This window comes from Melampsora larici-populina, assembly GCF_000204055.1.
Source record: "Melampsora larici-populina 98AG31 unplaced genomic scaffold MELLAscaffold_2, whole genome shotgun sequence".
Taxonomy (NCBI): Eukaryota; Fungi; Basidiomycota; class Pucciniomycetes; order Pucciniales; family Melampsoraceae; genus Melampsora; species Melampsora laricis-populina.
Genome location: NW_006768766.1, coordinates 234,350 through 249,101, shown reverse-complemented (window position 1 = coordinate 249,101; position 14,752 = coordinate 234,350). Strand labels below are relative to the sequence as shown.

Here is a 14,752-nt window from a genome sequence, read left to right as displayed (position 1 = left end):
CAAGATTTTCTTTGAGATGCGAATTGGCTGAAAGGTCGACAACTCCTGGACAGCAAAGAAAGGTTCCTGCACACTTCATAGCAAATATAAGGTACACTAAACTGAAAGACCCTTGACACACTAGATCAGGGTCTTGCAACAAGGAGATTGAAGCTGTACCAATCTCATGACGACTGTTGATACGCGTGCGTTGGATTCGATTTGAGAAGATGTTTTGAACACCAGATCAAGAACAGGTTCCTGGCTTTTTGCGAAAGTCCAATGTTGACCTCATGATGTACTTGGCCGCGCTGGCTGTGTTTTCGATTCAACGTCAGCACACCGCAATGGCTTGTCTTTATGTTTTCTCGATACTGAATTTCACTGACGACAAGAAACAGCAATTGGAACTTTGCTTGTAGCTTCTCCTACATATTCTGCAACTGATCATAATTTTGCCTTATTGGCTTCGTGATCTTTATCAGGCGAGAACTTCAACAGGGTGGTCGAGCAGCCCACTTCCGAATTTTGATTTTCGTCTTGATCAAAAACGAGTCTGATGAATCTAGATGAATTCAATAGTGAAGATTTGAGCTCTGTTCCTTGAAGAAGCCACAAAATGGTCAATCAATCCTGACAACCATTCTTTGCGAACATCAAAAGTCTGATCAGGAGGACCGCGCCATAAATCCAACTGCAAGATAGACATCAAGCTTGATTTAGCCCCGTTGATGATAGAATCATTATCAGGTCGAGGACTTGCTGCAACCCAAATATTCGAGCGATCTCAAGAGATGTAACGTGGTGACTGGGCGCTGAATTCCAAATCGATAAACTCCAGTCCAAGCTCCTCCAAGATGCCTGTATGGCAGACCTTCAAGGTCCTGCATCCTGCAATCGACATCATAGCAAGTGGGAATCGTGGCGTTGTGATGCTTTGTTGTGAATGAAGTTCATATTTTTATATTGTAGTAGGTACCTTAAAAGGAAAGTGACCACCTTTAAAACCTCAAATCCATTCACAAAAGCCCATCCTGACCGATGACATTCAAAACCATGACGTCATCACTTTCAACCTTCACTTCTCTTTCAACTCTGAACCCAAAAGATATACCAACAGAAGAAACCGAACTGAAAGCCTTCATATCAAAGATTGTCTCAGAAGCTCAAGCTAAGATTGATTCAACTGATACGTGGAAAACTGGAAAAGTTTATCAAAATGGGATTGTAACGACCAAAAGTCATCAATTTTCCGGTGAGAAATTCAAATGGCATCTTCGAGAAAGTTATCATAACATTTTGGATCAAAACTCTTCCCTTGAAAATGATTTGGATGGGATCGGATGGGATATGTTTTATGATAACTTGTTTATGAATCATACTGAGAACGAGGTCAAATATATTGAAAGTCAGTCTGGATTTGGTCATTCTTGATCGCATCATATATCAAGTGGAAGTGATGAGTGACAAGCTGAAGTAGTCTTTAACTCTACGATTTGTTTGGGTGAAATAACTAGGTTGTGAGAGCGCACACAAACTTCAAGTCATTAAACAAGGAAGCGCAGAGAGTAAGTAAGAAGTACATTTTGATAATTTATCAAATCTTCCTCATAGGATGTCAATGAAACTGATTTCGTGTCCTAAAATTTTGATTGATTGCGGTCTGAAAACCTTTAATGGAATAAAGTCTGGCGGACATGCTATAAGTTAGCATTCCCAATGACTGATAGAGATTTCGTCTTTCTGATCCTTACGTAAGTTGAAGACATTCTAAAATAAAAACAACGATGTTGAAAAGGGTACAACTAATCAATCTTGACATCTTCAAGCCAGGAGACGACTCCAGATCCAACTGGTCCGAGATCTTTCTTAATAATCTCCTTACCAATTCTTCATCCATTCCAAACAGGTCATACCCGAGGAAAATACATCAGCATTGAAGAAGTCAAAGAAGAGATTCTGACTTCTAATGATAATAATCAACTTGAAAGAAAACGAATCAAATGGAAGATGATTATTCAAAGTGATGCCGGAGGAATGGTTCCTATTTGGATAAGTGATTTAGCACTTCCTTCCAAGATAAGTGAAGAGTAAGTTCTTATGTCATCTTCACCCGGATTATTAAAAACATCTCAATGATAAGTTGAATTTCCACTTTTTTATTTATTTGCATCTCATCCTTTCCATAATCAGTGTTCCAAGCTTCCTAAAATTGAAACAAAATTCGAAATAGAAATAGGCTTGGTACAAATGTGAACCTGGTACATGAATCTGGTTAATGACGTAGAGACGGCAGGGCTGATCTTCTGACGTTATGTTTTACTCAAGGGCACCATGTTGACGGTGAAAGTAGACCAGTTTATACTTTATTGACGTTCAGAGGTAATGGAAAAAATGAATCCAACCGCATCCTAGTCATCGGGAATTTGCCTCGGATGAGGACTCATGAGTCATGATGACTCATTATTACTTTATTCAAGTTGAAATCGGTTTGGCTTCCCTCACTTGCAGAGTTGTATTTATGTATAAGTTTAGCTCTGTTGCATCTCGTTCGGTGGATAAAGGCCATCATGATGATATCAATATTTTAGAATTGAAAAAAAACACGAAAAAAGAGGTAAAGATTACACGGTGAATTGAATCATATCTATCTATTATTCATTAGGAATCATATGCTGCGAAAGAAAAAATTATCAACAAAAAAAGGGAAAAACAAATGTCGAGTATCGAAAAAAACATCGGAACTCTTAGACTGTTTTCGAAATCCATGATTTGTGAATTCCTTTTAAAGTCAACAAAAGCTAAAAGTTGAATCTTAGGTGTCAGCTAAAAAGAAAGAAAGTTCCCTTTCAATCATCTCCAACTTCCTACTTGACTGTTTGCACGACTGATGCCCGGCGTGCCACTGTGAGATGGTCCAGGAGTGTTACCCCAAGCTCTCATCATACCACCAGGTGCAAGTGCAGAAGGTACACCAGTAGAATGATTTGGTGGTCCGATCCTTTCTGTTAATCGACTAGGAGGTCTAGTAGAATGATTACTTCCAGATTGATAATTATTAAAGTTAGCTCGACTGTCAGGTCGACTAGGTGCACGTGAAGAATCAGCTGCTAATCGTTCCTCTGAGTATCGATTGAGGAGTGAGACAACCCCTTCAGTCAATTTTTCTAAATCTTTAATCTCATCTGAAGTTAGCTCTTTTACTTCTGGTGGTGGGACTTCTTCTTCAGGTTTATCTTCCTCTTCGTCTTCTCCTACCTCATCTGAAACACTGTTAGCAGCTGAATCAGGATTGGGTGCCACATTACGCGCTGAATTTTTAGCAATAGTTTGGTGGACGATCTTGGGTTGATGTTTGCGAAAGATTTGAGCTTGTAGACCGTCGAAAACTCGTAAGAGTGACGCATCAAGTACCTCCTTTAGCCTTTCAACATCATCCAGTGCACCTTCATTGCCAGTTATCGGAAGCCAACCATCACATTGAAGTCCTCGTGGATAAGCCTGCAGTCGACGGGCTCCGAAGAGCATGTAACCAAGTGGGTCAAGTCTGGTTGTTGACCTCAATGACATTTGACCTTGTCCCTTCTCGCCTGGTCGAGGAAGTGATAAACTTTTTTCACCAAAGGCAAAGAGTTGGCGTTCATTTTGTAGCGGAATATCATCCGCTGCTGCTGCTTCTTTCTTATGAGAGTTTACACTCGAGAGGTTGATGAAACACGTCTACAAGGTTTTGTTAGTTCAAAGAAATCATGTTCAGGATCAGCTTGTCAAAATCTCCCAGAGCAAAAAGAAACACGCACCCGATCCTTTTCTGTGGCCATGACTTTGGTGCTCTTTCTGACCGCAAAGTTCGGCGCGACAGCCACTGCAATCAAAGCAGCCAGCAATGGCAAGCTATCCGAATTTTTATTTAATTGCGGAGGTATACCAACCTGGTGTCGGTGTCGATTATTGGATTCACCACCTCCACTAATGGCGAGCACACCAGCACGTCGTAATGAAGAAAGCAAGTGAGTTTTGACTTGTGAAATTTGGCCCAAGGTGGGTTTCGATAAAAAGTTCTCATTAGCAAATCGATAGGCACGCTGAGTTTCATTTCTATCTTGAAACTGAGACCATGCCGTGAAAGCAGCTAAACAGGCTAGAGGATCTGATCGAAAGGCAAAGGGAGCCCAAGATGATTTGATTCGATCGGCCTCTGTCTTGGCTGATGGTGGGGAGAGGAAAGGATCTCTGTTGGTTAAGATAGCAGCAAGATTGAGAGCCGGTTCAAGACATTTGAAGAATGAGCCTAGCAATAATAGTTTTCCTATTTGAGCTTCCACCGGAAGTTGAAGCAAAACTCGACCAAGAGCAGTAAGATCTTTAAATCTGTCCAATGCGCCAATGGTTTGAAGGTGGGACATGGCTGCAGATACTCGTTCTCTTTCAGGAGGCTCGATTGTTTGATCCAATACATCTTCAGCTTCCATATTAGGAAAATTCAATGCCTTTACATGCATTACCAAATTACTCAAGTCTGTCCTCTTCATCTCGACGGTCGAATGAATATTGAGAGCTTCATATCTCCTGCGACTTAATAGGCCGTAGTAGTCTCCCGCTCTGTGACGTCCAGCTCTTCCGGCACGCTGATTGAGATTAGAAGTGCCTACCCAAGCTGTCACAAGCGATGAAAGATGTCGCTCAGGGTCAAATCGTTTTTCTTTGATTTTTCCAGTGTCTATCAAGATGCGCAACAAACAAATCAGTGAAAGTCTTGGAGAGTGAAGAGAAAGAAACATACTTACCGACCACAAATACCACATCGGGAATCGTGACAGACGTTTCGGCAATGTTGGTGGAAAGTATAATTCTCCGGACACCTTCACTTGGTGGTGTGAAGACTTTTTGTTGATCGACCACAGGAATAGCAGAGTGTAAGACGTGTACTTCGAAACGACTGGAGTCATTGAAGTTCAAGCCGAGTAGAGGGAATTGAACATTATCTAACAAGATATTCTGAACTCCTTTGATTTCATCCCAACCAGGCAAGAAAACGAGAACATGTCCATCTGTCGATTTTGACAAAACCCACGCTACGACCAAAGCAATCAGTGCATAAGGCATCTCGAGGTCATCACTATCACGTTGAACTTTTCCGCTGTGTGGATCTATGTCTAAGGGTTCCTGTAGTTCGCGGTGCATGTATTTACGAACTTTTTCGTCGTTCCATACCCAGCCACCTCGGTTTTGGGGAAGCGCGAGTTTGACTAGTTGACCGTTCAGTTCTTCAAGGTAGTGTTTTTCAACAGGAAACGAGCGACCAGGAACAGATATAACAGGAGCCAGCTTCTCCGTCTTCGAATCAGCAAAGTACTTCTCAAACAACGAAGGATCGACTGTGGCAGACCTGGGGTAGAAATAGAGCTCATTAGTTCTCAAAGCTGAATGAGACATCGTTCAGGTAGAAAATGAGTGGACACACATCAATAGAACTTTGATTTCTGGTTTGCCCTTTTCTTTTCGGTCTTTCAGGACTTTGCGAAGACAAAACAGCAGTAAATCGGTATCGATATCACGCTCATGAACCTCATCGACGACGACATGAGTGATCGGGTCCAGGAAAGCTCCATCAGCGCTCTCCATGTCATTTTGTAATCGTCTGAGGAAGACTCCAGTGGTGCAAAAAAGTATACTCCCATCGGGCGTCGGAGGTTTAGCTTCGAATCGTACTTGATAACCAACCGATTCACCTAATTGCTCATTTCTCTCATTTGCTACCCTTTGTGCAACACTGATGGCAGCAATTCGGCGGGGCTGGGTACAGATTATATTACACTTTGCGCCATTGCCTCGCATCGTAGCTGAATCCAAAATGAGCTGAGGGACTTGTGTAGTTTTTCCTGAACCCGTCGCTGCCATCAAGATCGTGACAGGGTTGGTGGCTAGTGCAGAAAGTACCAAAGAAGCATGGGCCGTAACAGGAAGAGCAGTCCGCTGTTCGCGTAAGGCCACTACGTGGCGTTTGTCATCCGTTTGATACTGACCTAGACGATCTGAAAGCACCTCGGATTTAGCCGTCAGAGCGTCCTGCCGTGCCTTATCTGACAGTGAAGGGTTTGAACGTCGTGTATTTGACCGTACAAGAGTTTGTTCCACCAATAAGCGTGAACCACGAGCACTTTCCAACATGACTTTGGCGCGACGATATAGTTCGCTTTCTCTTGAGGATCTAACTAGATCACGAAGATCATCATCCATCTCGTTACTCAGTCTGAAGACAACGTCCGGTACCGTGCCAACATGTGCATTCTGAGCTTCACTGCTAGATTGAAATTCTGCCCAAAGTTCAGGGTCGCATTCGGATAAGTAGACTACCGTGTCTTTATAAGCTTCATTGGAAGCATCCTTCTTAGCACGAGACACCCCCATTCCGATCCGTCTTCCACTCACAAACAGGGTGGCGGACCAAGATTCGCGTCCTTTAGGGTTTCGTAAGTTTTCGTAGGTGATATCAGGTTTTCCGAAACGAAACTTGCGACAATAGAAATCCATATAAGCTCTAGCTTTATCTAACGTAAGAGCGGTTCCATCCGAAAGAGCGTGAGAAGAAGTACGAGTCGAAACCGGATCGATAGGAAGGTTGTTGTTATCAAAGAGATTTTGAGAGCCAAGTTGAAAACAGGCAGAGAGGGCCGCTAGTTTTTCCGCTTCCTTTTTAGATGGGTCATCGCCAGTTCCAATAATATTGGTGCCGGTATCAGCTACAACAGTGACTCTTTGAAGTGTATCGCCAATTGAATTCGAGAGACGGATCGTGATATTAGGTAAGGAACGATATGTCAGACTGAATGTACACCAATGAATGAATTTTGAAGGAAAGAATGAGAAATTCTTGCCTGAAAACTGGTACGGTAGAGCCGGGAACCATGACCTGCTCGGCAACATAATTAGGTGGCTCCTGAGTACGCGCTTGAATAAAATTATTGATGACACCTTTTGGGTTTGAAAGCCACTGTTTACGTGGAGCAGAAGAGCCAGACCAAAGAGAATGGACGTATTCTGAATTGCAGAGCGGAGCTTCACGGACCGGGAGATTGGGTCGTAGTGAGCGAGATGGATGAGGATGAGCGCGAGCACCTCGTGAGCGGCCTGCTCCTCGCCTGGAATTGGGCTGGTAACGGTTTTGATCGACACCCAAATTTGAAGATGGTCTAAGATTATCCGAGGAGGGACCCGCACGCCAATTAGATTGATCGGCCATATTTTTTAGGTGAGTCGGAAGAAATGAGGAAGGTGGTAGTGGTGAACTGAGTCGATGATTCGAAGGAGGTGATTGAGTAGCTTGATTGAGAAGCGAAGTAGATGAAAGATTACGTTTGGACATTAGTGAGGAGATGATCGGCCGCTTGAATGAGAAATAGGCTGAGGAGACGACCGAAGAGGAGAGCAAACCAACCCGTGGAGACGGGAGGCGGCGATGAGTACAAACAACGTAGGTAGCCAAGGTGAAGTCAAAGAACTTGGCTTTCGATCGACTTCAAAGAGAAAAATCAAAAAAAAGAAAGAAAAGAAAAGACAGCCCGATTGAAATTTTGAGAGTCTCACATTCAAACTGATACTCAGACTCAGCCAATCGAAATTTTTGCAGTAAATTATCAAAAATTCATTGCAGCGTCATACAATTCTCAACACCACATCCTCAGCACTGGCAGGATACATTGGTTGTATTCCCGAAGATCCAATCAGGGAAAGTACCCAACAAATCTCACTTGACGTGTAGGTAGCTCGCTTGATAGGACGAAGGTAACACTCGAGTACACCTACTCACATGCAATTGGCAATTCAAGAATGATTGAAGAGCCCTCGGTAGCTGAACACATCATTGGGTAAAGTACAGAGTATGAAAAGGGTTTCTTTGAAGAAAACATCTTATCCAGCTGTGCCATGAACAGCATTCCTGTGTCATTGAACAAACCCCTTCCTCATAAGCTTTGAGAATGGCCCTACACGCTTTGTACCATGTAAAGATTGCCACATGATTGAGGTACCAAGTTTATCAAATGTCATTCACTGCCACTGTATCTGCATATCAAGAGATCAAACAAAATTGCAGAGGGGTCTTGGCCACTACAACAAACAATCACATCCTTTGCTGTATATATTTTAACATATGACATCTTGTAAGTGTGTGGCTTCCCCCAACCCTCAAGTTCAACTGTTCTGGGGTCTCTGAAACCCTTCTGGCTCTGAGTATCTGGTCATGAGAAGCAGAACTCTGCTGTTGGAAGTTTACATGCCTGGCCTGGCAACTGGTAGTTGGCTCAATAAGAAATTGTTAATGGACCTCTCTTGCTTTTGTTCAGCACACCCCCTTGAGTCATCTCCCTTTCCAATGGTGATTTTGCCTCTCACTAATTGCCTTGCATTGCACTGAGACCTCTTACAAAAACAGCAAGGATAATCAACAAGGGTCTTGTATTTCTCTTCAGAGGGTTGTCTTTATTACATGGAAACGGCAAAGGTATTGAGCAATCTGGTACAAGTCCTGGAGAGATAAGTTGAAGGAACCTTCTGGTAGAAAGAAGCAGGAGGAGAAGTGTTTGTAGACTAAGGCTCTTTTGAGTACTTGTTATTTGCTGAATCTTAGGGTTTGGGGGGATGAAATATCTGAAATGGCTTCAAGGGAGGCTCTCAAGCTACATGTAACAAGAAATACACTGTCTCCTTGATTAAGTAGCTTGTTCATCCATATAAAATGAATCATAAATAGACATTCTTGTGCTACTGTCCGACTCCTGTGACTGCAGTTCTCCTTCTTTATTTCCTCATGTTTTTAGACTTTCCCCATAAACCCTTCATTTCCCTCACCAAGAAAGTACTAGTGCTAATTTGATTTCTTCATCAGTTGTCCATGATATCTTGTATACAGTACTCACCACTTTTGTTACCTATTCTTCTGGAATTGAAGAAAAATCATGCTATATTTTCATGTACATTTGTGGTATGATAGGTTATGAGGAAAACATCTTGTGCTTGTTGCAAGTCTTTCGAAGCAGTCTGAGGCTTATCTGTATGGGTCATTGAGCCACCTCTGGGTAATCTGGGTCTCTGAAATTTGTTCTTGAGAAAAGATATATATGCCAAGCTGGCAGTTGAACCTCGGGGTGTATGCCAGAAGCATTTCAGGTGTAGCTTTGTCTGTCATAAGGAGTTTTTTAAAATGTTATTTCTCATCAGGTTGGGCTCTACAGGCACACTTTAGGTTCAACCCACCCCTTTGTTACACAATGCTTTCTTGAAAGTTAATCAGAACATTCAATATATCTGCACAAGCATAGCTGCCAAAGAGAATCACAAAGCATCAAAGTGAGATGGAGGCCTTGATGCAGTACAGTGGTAAATTTGATTGGCCACAGCGGGGCTAAAAGTCAGCGTCAGAAGATGATGTATCAGACCCGAGACGGACTCCTACCTCGAGTCCGCCTCGGGGCGTCTGTGTAGTATCATTAATTACACCCCGGTTTCGCCCGCAGAATTTTTGAAGGCACAATAAATACAATCTTCGTGACAGCGATGAGCTTCATTGTTCACTTAATGTTTTTTGGACTCAATTTGTTCGCCAATCAATCCTCAACCATCTTCAGAGTGCCCCTCAGCAGATCCAAATGGAAGCCGGACCTACACCTGATGCAGCTCTGAGTCGAAGGCTGACAAACATTCGACATATCCTACTTGTCCTCTCCGGCAAAGGTGGAGTTGGAAAGTCATCAGTCTCAGTACAAATCGCACTTTCTTTATTGCACTCGCGGCCTGGTGTACGTGTCGGACTTCTGGATATCGATCTCACTGGGCCATCCATTCCTCGCATGCTGGGACTCCAGGGTCGGTCAGTCTTTCAATCCAACGATGGATGGATTCCCGTTCAAGTCGATCTTGCCAAGGATCTACAAGCCAACAACGAGGATGCGGTTGCCTCGGATGGTCTCCTGAAATGCATGAGTATTGGATTCCTGCTAAAGAATCCTCAAGACAGCGTTGTATGGAGAGGGCCGAAGAAGAATGCAATGATTCGCCAGTTTCTAGTGGACGTACAATGGGGCGAATTAGATTGGTTGATCGTGGACACACCGCCCGGTCGGTTACTCTTTTGACCATTCCCTCGCTAGTCTTGAGACAAGAAAGGATGAGCCTTTATGTGTCGCCAAATCCAATTTCAATTATCAGAAACTGATTGATCGTATTCTTTTTGCAGGTACATCCGACGAGCACATCTCACTACTCGAACAGCTGGCACCCGCCCTCATCGCACGTTCGTCCTCAGATTCACCGAATGCAAGACTACCAACCTTGTCTTCCGTCTTGGTGACTACTCCGCAAGCAGTCTCTCTAGCAGACGTGTCCAAAGAACTCGACTTTGCACGTAAAACTGGTCTGACGGTTATCGGCCTGATCGAGAACATGAGCGGATATCTATGTCCCCATTGTAAGGAGATTCAACATGTATTTGGTGGTGGGGGTGGTGAAGCATTCTGTGCTCAAGTGTCGGCCAAGGCAAAACTAGATGGTTCCTCCGCCGACACCGCTCCTCTGACGTTTCTCGGCAAGGTTCCGATCGACGTGGAGTTTATGAAGTTGATGGATCAGGCGATGTGGACAGATCCAAACAAAGAGCCTCGAGATGGTAGTGACGTGTCACAAACACAAGAAACTCAGCATGTCAATTGGGACTTGATTCGGCGGTACGCCGAGGTCCCCAGCTCGAAAATTCTCGGACAGATCTGCAAGAAGATTACTCAGGTCATTGAGCCAAAATATGTCTCTTGAACGTCTGTATCATCTCCAAATAGAGTTCATATCCTGATGGAGCATCACGCCATGTCAAGAACCGCCAGATTCGATACCCAAAGATAATATCTCAGGAAGAACCCTTACGTCTGATTCTCCGCGAAAACCGATCCAGTGAACATTTTCCACAGGTGCGATTTCTTGTGATGATGACGAGAGGTGGTCTTGTTTAGAGATGGGGGGGTACATATATGGTATATTCCCATCATACCTACTGTCACACTGCTATGCCAATCATCGCTTAGGCAAGCTTAACTTGGCTGTCAGATTGATTCCAGCATTTCATGATCCATTGGAAAAGACAGCACTGCGTGTACGACTTTTGTCTGGCCTGATGTACCTCTTGCAATTCATGCTGGCCTTGTGTACATCAATTTCAACCTACCAAATAGGACACAATACACAGACAAACTACAAAAACTACTCTGGCATCAACAAAAGTCCACTTCACCATTTCCAACTCCATTTTCAATATTGAATACCCTCACACTGGATAAGTTTTCATGTCTGCGGCATGGAAATTATTTAGTTCCAGGGACACAACCATCCTAGCCAATTCACCCATGTGATGCTATTTAGCACTTTGGTTTGTGACTCTCAGGACCCTGAGAAGCATGGCTTGCCCACTTCCCAAGTGATTTAAAACTCATTAATTTATGAATCAAAGACAATCATGGAATATATACAAGACAAATGTCCAAATTAGCATGGTAACCTCCACAAAAACATCCATCAGCACCCCTCAATCAACCTCCTGTGACACTGGCAATTCTGAGTGAGGCTGTTAATCAAGAGAAATCAACTGTAAGCTTGCAAAGGTGGGCCAAACTGTTCATCCCAAAGACAAGTTGACATATACCATGCAGTTTTGATGTCTAATTGATCATAGATGTTCTGGACATATAGCCAATTCCTCAAAGAAAGGTCATAATTTGGTGGACAATGATTAAATGACTGGGATACTGTGGCAGTGTAATCTCCTTCAGCATGCTCACTTATAAATTCACCTCCTTAAGTGATGTGGGACATCATACTTTGTTTGGGGTATGGCAGCTTATCTTCACCTCTCTTGTGCTAGTCTTTATCTACTTGACAACAATCAACTCAAGTTGTCCAATCTAACTTCTTGATATAAGCAAGCAAAAAGCCAAAATACCAATTGGAGTTGAAAATGAAATGTGCACCTGGTTTATAAACAATTGAACCATGACTTGAGGCTCAAGGTGTGATGGACTTCTGAGCATTCTACAATCACAGGATTTGTGATTTTTTTATCAGGTTGTTGTATTTAACTGCAGTACAGATGAATGTAAGGGGGACATCATAAAGTGTCAGGGTGGCTATTAGAAACCAAGGGAATTGGTCTAGTTTGCTTACTTTCATGTCCTGACAAATGTATTACTGTGTCCGTAAGATCTATAGCAATGCAGTTCTCTTAACCTGCAAGGGAAAGAACAACACACATCAAAATCTTCCAAGGACTGTAAGAGAGGAGTATGGTGGTGGGACTGCTACTCACTATAAAGTTACAGAATTGAATGGTAAGATGATAATCCAGGTGATTTTCAAAGGATTGTATCCTGAGGATAGCCTGTGCTTGAGAAAAACAACAGGGATCCTGTCAACTTCCTGTCAACTAGACATTGCAAAACCAGTGGTATGTGACCAAGGAATAAGTACCCTATTTCTAGGAGTAGTGAGGAGTTTTTCCATAGAATTGACTGGAAAGCAAGGAATTACCTACAATAGGGGTTTTTCAAAGTCAAGAATTGGTTAAGTCTTTTTGTCAGTTAAAAAAGAGGGTTTTTTGGACATTTCCTTCAAAGATGATTCTAGCCATGTGTTTACTCTAGGAAGAGGAACTGAAAACAGCAGTTGGCTTCTAGGATAGTCAAGAACTGGAAGGGGAAAAGAAGGTGAGTCATCTCTGTAGTAAGGAGGGTTTATTCCATTTATATTCTTTGTTCTTGGTAGGCCATGTGCTTGTGGTTACCACTTGGACTTCCTGGTCTTGGTAGGTCAGCTTGTGGTTGGCACTTGTACTTCCTGGTCTCAGTAGGCCAGCTTGTGGTTATGGCTAGTCTTTCTGAGTCTGTGAAGGGTCAGCCTGTGGCTCAAGATGAATCTGGTTCTACAATGTTTGATAAGTTTGGACTGTTTACACTTTTGGCAAGCTGATTGTTTAATCTTTACACTTTCAAAAACCTGGTACAAATACCAGGTTTCTTGCTTGAGTCTCAGGCTTACTTATTCTTTGGTGTAATTCTTGGTTCTCTGTGTAAGTATGCTTATTTTCATGATTCATGATTATGATTATGATTACTTGTTTTTGATACTTTTGTCTTTTAGACATAAGGTGTGAGTTTATGATAAGGAATGAAAGATATCTTGTCTGTCTTTGAAACTGGACATGAAGATGTAATTGTTTGTCTCTGATACTCAGATGTAAGTTGTGAGGTTATTACAAGAAGTGGAAGGGGCTTTTCTGTCTTTGATACTAGACATGGAGATGCAATTGTTATTTGATTAATTATCATTATTTCTCCATTGGTGTATTCTTCTGGAGTCTTTTTGGCTTTTGCTCTGCAAAACTTCAAGGGCTGACATAAATGGTGTTGAAGAGACATAGGATGATGGTGAATGGTAGACAGAGATAAGCATTGGTGTTTCTGGCTATTACATATTGATGGATGACAATCAATCCTTTTATGGTCCAATGATTTCTGAAATCTATATTACCAGAATTTAATTCAATGAGTTGCATCCCTTGCCATAGTATCAAGAGAATGACTCACATTGATAAGAAAGGAGCTCAATCAATTCAAAAAACTCTTTATGCTCAGTACTAAAAAATCTTGATCATGTGTATAGGCAAGACAAGCTGTTTCAAGCTTGATGACACCCTTGACCACCATTTTATTGAATGCTGAGTGTGAAATAATGTTACAAGACCCAAAAGTCTTTCCAAGGTAAGATACTGAAAAAGGTGCCTCAGGACAAACACACGGAAGAACAAGCAATCATGTTAGGGTGGTCAAGGTTGGCAAATATCATTTTGACAATTCTACAGTTGGTAAAGGAGAAGCTCAACCACACACAGAGAGCGGCCCCAGCCCAAATAGCCACATATTTTTCCAGCCTTTTTTAGGGCCGTTTTGTCCCCAAGAGGGACCAAGGTCTCACAATTTTCCCAGTTTTCACCTCTGTTAGTCTCTAATAATTGAAAAATTCATTTTGATTATGGCTAATCGTGCTTCCCGAGCCCAAAAACGTCGATGGAAACTCCAGCGCAAGGCAGAAGAGGACTCCAAAGCATCACCTCCAATATCACCTCCAATATTACCCAAAGATCAAGCTAAACAACATCAACTTCAAATAGACCTTACTCAAGAAGACAAAGATGACCCCTTGGAACCTTTTGAGAATCCACTACCTCTAATTCCACCTGAAAATCAAGCTGAGACACACTGGGTTCAGATACATCATACTTATGAAGATGAAGACGATGAATTAGAACCTTCTGATATTACACAATTTATTGTTGGTGGCATTGGAGACTCTGACGATGACGATGCATGTGATCAAGTGCTTATACAGAGTGTGTTATATCCGGTTTTTCTCCAACCTTGCCCTTCAAAGCCAACACTTGGGAAACGTCAACACCATTCCGGTCACAATCTCAAACACTATAAACGACCAATGATGGACCCAATTACAAAAAAACTTAAACCACGTCCACTTCCACAGTCAACTAAGCATAACTACAAGCTTGCAAGAGACAAGGCTATTGGTAAAAATAACATGTTTATGGCTAATTGGCTTGGCCAAGGCGGGGAATCTCCCTCTCTCGCACCGGATCCTGAAAGCACTCAATATTCCAATTCTGCAACCAAATCAGATACTGAATACAAATCAAATTCATCAATTGATAAGAGCACCACCTCTC

General features: G+C 42.5%; 3 protein-coding genes across 3 annotated transcripts; 2 read left to right on the top strand and 1 right to left on the bottom strand.

Moving 5' to 3' along the window:
* Positions 1 to 1,035: 1,035 nt before the first annotated feature.
* On the top strand, positions 1,036 to 2,073 carry MELLADRAFT_101554 (uncharacterized protein; the record flags this gene model as incomplete). Its single annotated transcript, XM_007404825.1, has 4 exons — positions 1,036 to 1,387; positions 1,497 to 1,547; positions 1,667 to 1,733; positions 1,809 to 2,073. 4 exons carry the CDS (start codon positions 1,036 to 1,038, stop codon positions 2,071 to 2,073), a joined length of 735 nt encoding a protein of 244 aa, XP_007404887.1.
* A 427-nt stretch (positions 2,074 to 2,500) lies between these two features.
* MELLADRAFT_76432 (uncharacterized protein) lies at positions 2,501 to 7,841 on the bottom strand (the record flags this gene model as incomplete). The annotated part of the gene is made up of 6 exons (XM_007404150.1): positions 2,501 to 3,699; positions 3,780 to 4,699; positions 4,767 to 5,368; positions 5,444 to 6,805; positions 7,049 to 7,172; positions 7,790 to 7,841. The coding sequence occupies 6 exons, from the start codon at positions 7,839 to 7,841 to the stop codon at positions 2,833 to 2,835; spliced, it is 3,927 nt and encodes a 1,308-aa protein (XP_007404212.1).
* Positions 7,842 to 9,570: 1,729 nt separating this feature from the next.
* On the top strand, positions 9,571 to 10,785 carry MELLADRAFT_115002 (uncharacterized protein; the record flags this gene model as incomplete). The annotated part of the gene is made up of 2 exons (XM_007404826.1): positions 9,571 to 10,095; positions 10,214 to 10,785. 2 exons carry the CDS (start codon positions 9,627 to 9,629, stop codon positions 10,783 to 10,785), a joined length of 1,041 nt encoding a protein of 346 aa, XP_007404888.1.
* Between the last annotated feature and the right edge of the window lie 3,967 nt (positions 10,786 to 14,752).